The 2814-nt window shown below is 41.6% G+C and overlaps 2 protein-coding genes across 5 annotated transcripts in view; one reads left to right on the forward strand and one right to left on the reverse strand.

Moving 5' to 3' along the window:
• The window catches only part of LOC100185105 (CMP-sialic acid transporter-like), a 5081-nt gene extending 4536 nt beyond the window's left edge, over positions 1-545 (forward strand). The window contains exon 7 of the mRNA XM_009861807.3: positions 291-545. Coding sequence (XP_009860109.1) covers positions 291-400 — 110 coding nt within the window. The 3' untranslated portion in view covers positions 401-545. The remainder of the gene's footprint in view (positions 1-290) is intronic.
• Positions 438-2814, reverse strand: part of LOC100178775 (potassium voltage-gated channel subfamily A member 2-like) — an 11646-nt gene continuing 9269 nt past the window's right edge. For all 4 annotated transcript variants that reach the window (XM_026836820.1, XM_026836819.1, XM_009861865.3 and 1 more), the window contains 2 exons: positions 1694-2363; positions 438-1361 (listed from right to left, as the gene is read on the reverse strand). In XM_026836820.1, coding sequence (XP_026692621.1) covers positions 954-1361; positions 1694-2363 — 1078 coding nt within the window. In that variant the 3' untranslated portion in view covers positions 438-953. The remainder of the gene's footprint in view (positions 1362-1693; positions 2364-2814) is intronic.

The following is a 2814-nucleotide window of genomic DNA, read 5'->3' on the forward strand; positions in this document are numbered from 1 at the left end:
GGATAAGTAACATATTTTTCCCATGTGGCATAACCATCCTGTTACCCGAGCCTATATTACTGTGGGGAAAGGTGGACACCGTTAACATCTAAATTCCATATTTTTCTGGTCGTGTTTTGTTTTCCCGAGCCTCCGGTTATGATTCTCTAAGTTTTCTTTGTTTACTACCAAAAGGAACGAGGAAAAAAGAATAAAAGCTTGTCCCCTCTTACCCCACTCAATAAATCCCATCTTACCCCACCCGACTATATATATGTAAAGTTGACGATTAATTGTCAACTTTATCATAGGTTGGTATTTCATCGTTGGTTCTACACTGGTGTGTTGTTCTATTTTCCTTTACGTCATAAAGTGCCAGCCTTCTCCAAAGAAAATGGAAACAGAACATTCACCAGCGTGACGTCAGACGTCGTGACGTCAATAATTTCCTTTTTTTTAATATTCTTGCGCGCAGTGTTTATTTGAAGACGTGACGTCACTTCGTTGATCGACAAACGCGAAACATCTTTGTTTTATTAATTTCAAAATAAATATGACGTCACTATGAGGTCATGCGATGCAATGAAACTTGAACGAACGAATAATACGCAGAGGGCGAGGGGGTGTCAAAGATAGATTAGTACGCAGACATTCCCGACTACAACTAATCAATCTACCCTGTTAGGCTCCGGTAAGAAGTTAATTTTTTGTGGTGTTAAACTTTCTGTGCGATTGGTATAAAGTGCTTGAACGTGCGTTTTAAAGAAATACGTTGTCACTGAAGCGTAACAGAGCGTATTGATGGTTAAAGGGGGATTACTGCGTACCAATCTGTATTTTAGATATCACCCCCAAAACAAGCGGGGTTAGGGGACAATATGTGACCAGGGGTCGCGGGTATTTAATGAATTGGCAAATATGGTCACAATGCAAAACAGCGATAGAGCCCAAGGTTTATATTCCTTCAAGTAAATCTAAACATCGGTTTCGACTTGAACTGTGACGTTGTTGTTTAACTTGTCTCGAACCTTCCATTCCGAGTTGCTCTCTACCGGCCTTGTGCGGTCGGTTCCATTGCGCGTAGATGACGGTGCCGTGCCTTCTGTGTCGTCCACGTTGATTGAACGTCTGCTGCTGCAAATACTTGACGTGATCGAGGATCTTCTTGTCTTCTTTTTCTTCCACGAAGACAGGTAAGGGCAAGTAGAAACGTAAGTATGTTTGTTCGCTTCATCGGTATCTGTTTCACGGTGGTAGAAATAGTTGAAGTTTGATACGATGACAGGAACCGGCAGGGCGATGAACAAGACGCCCACAATCGCGCACAACGAGCCCACAATCTTACCAGCAACTGTGATGGGCTTCATGTCGCCATAACCAACCTTTAGAACAGAAAACTTACGTTTACATTGTTTTAAATTTATATAGAACATCCATGATATAATGACTGCCACGCGAGGTTAAATATGTTCATTCATATGTGGCATTCATTCATATGTTACCAAAATTACAAGCTAGGATACGCTTTGAATAAACTGGGAAAATCCGAATAATTTTGGAAAAAGAAAGCTATTAAAAACAGTTTCCAAACAAAATGCATAACTATTCGACACCGGTGTAATAACTTGTCGAGATGTCCACAATGCCAGGATAGATGAGTAATGATAATGAAAACATGGACAGGTATATGAAAGTGTGACGTCATTATACTCACCGTAGTCATGGTAACCACCGCCCACCAAAAAGCTTCAGGTATAGACTTAAAGTCGGACTTCTGGTTGTCGATCTCGGCGAAGTAGACGGCAGATGAGAAGAGAACTACTCCGATAAAAAGGAAAAATATCAGAAGACCGAGTTCTCTCATGGACGCTTTGAGGGTTTGGCCCAGTATCTGCAATCCTTTGGAGTGACGCGAGAGTTTAAAGATGCGGAAAACGCGGACAAGTCTTATAACGCGAAGTATAGCGAGGGACATTCCTTTGCCGTCCTCGTTCGTCGTTTGTTGATCGGTCCCCAAACTTATAAAGTAAGGAGCAATAGCAACGATGTCGATTATGTTCATTATGTTCTTCCAAAACCTAAGCTTGTCAGGACTACAGAGAAAACGTACAGTTACTTCCATGCTAAACCAACAGATACAAATCGTCTCTATAATCCAAAAGGGGTTCGAGAACCTGCGCTCATCGGATATCATATGTGCTGGATTTTGTGACCGCGTGGTGGCGCCCAAGGTCGTTGTAAAGTTCGGTGCAAAGGTTGGCCCAACTCTGATGGGTTGTTGATACGAAGGCAATGTTTCGAGACAGAAAGAAATTATTGAAAGCAGAATGACTGACACAGATATAATAGCAACAACTCTGGCCGCTGAAGAACTTTCTGGATATCTATAAAACGTAATATTAATTTAGTTTATCACCCTAAATACTATAGTCGGATGGGGGAAGATGGGACACCTTTAGCACATAATATCCAAAAATCCTGATCGTGTTTTAAGCAATTAGCAACGGTCTATCTATGGGAGTCTTGAGCATATAGTTTTATAATTCTTTGAAAGTTCTTTGTTTACTACCACATTGGACGAGAAAATAGAGTTCAAATGTGTCCCAACTTCCCCCACCCTGCTATATAACGAATATTGTATTATTAAAAACAAGAGAAAAGATTAAGCAACAAAACGACAGTCGTCTACAACGCGCTTATACGCTTAAAATATATGGGTTGGGGTAGGACGGTCCATGTTTTTCATTCTTCGGCGCCGTGGCGTAGTGGTTAGCGCGCCTGCCTCTAACCCAGAAGTAATGGGTTCAAGGCTCGTCGCTGCTACCATTGTGGGCG

This window comes from Ciona intestinalis, chromosome 11 (assembly GCF_000224145.3).
Source record: "Ciona intestinalis chromosome 11, KH, whole genome shotgun sequence".
Lineage (NCBI taxonomy): Eukaryota > Metazoa > Chordata > Ascidiacea > Phlebobranchia > Cionidae > Ciona > Ciona intestinalis.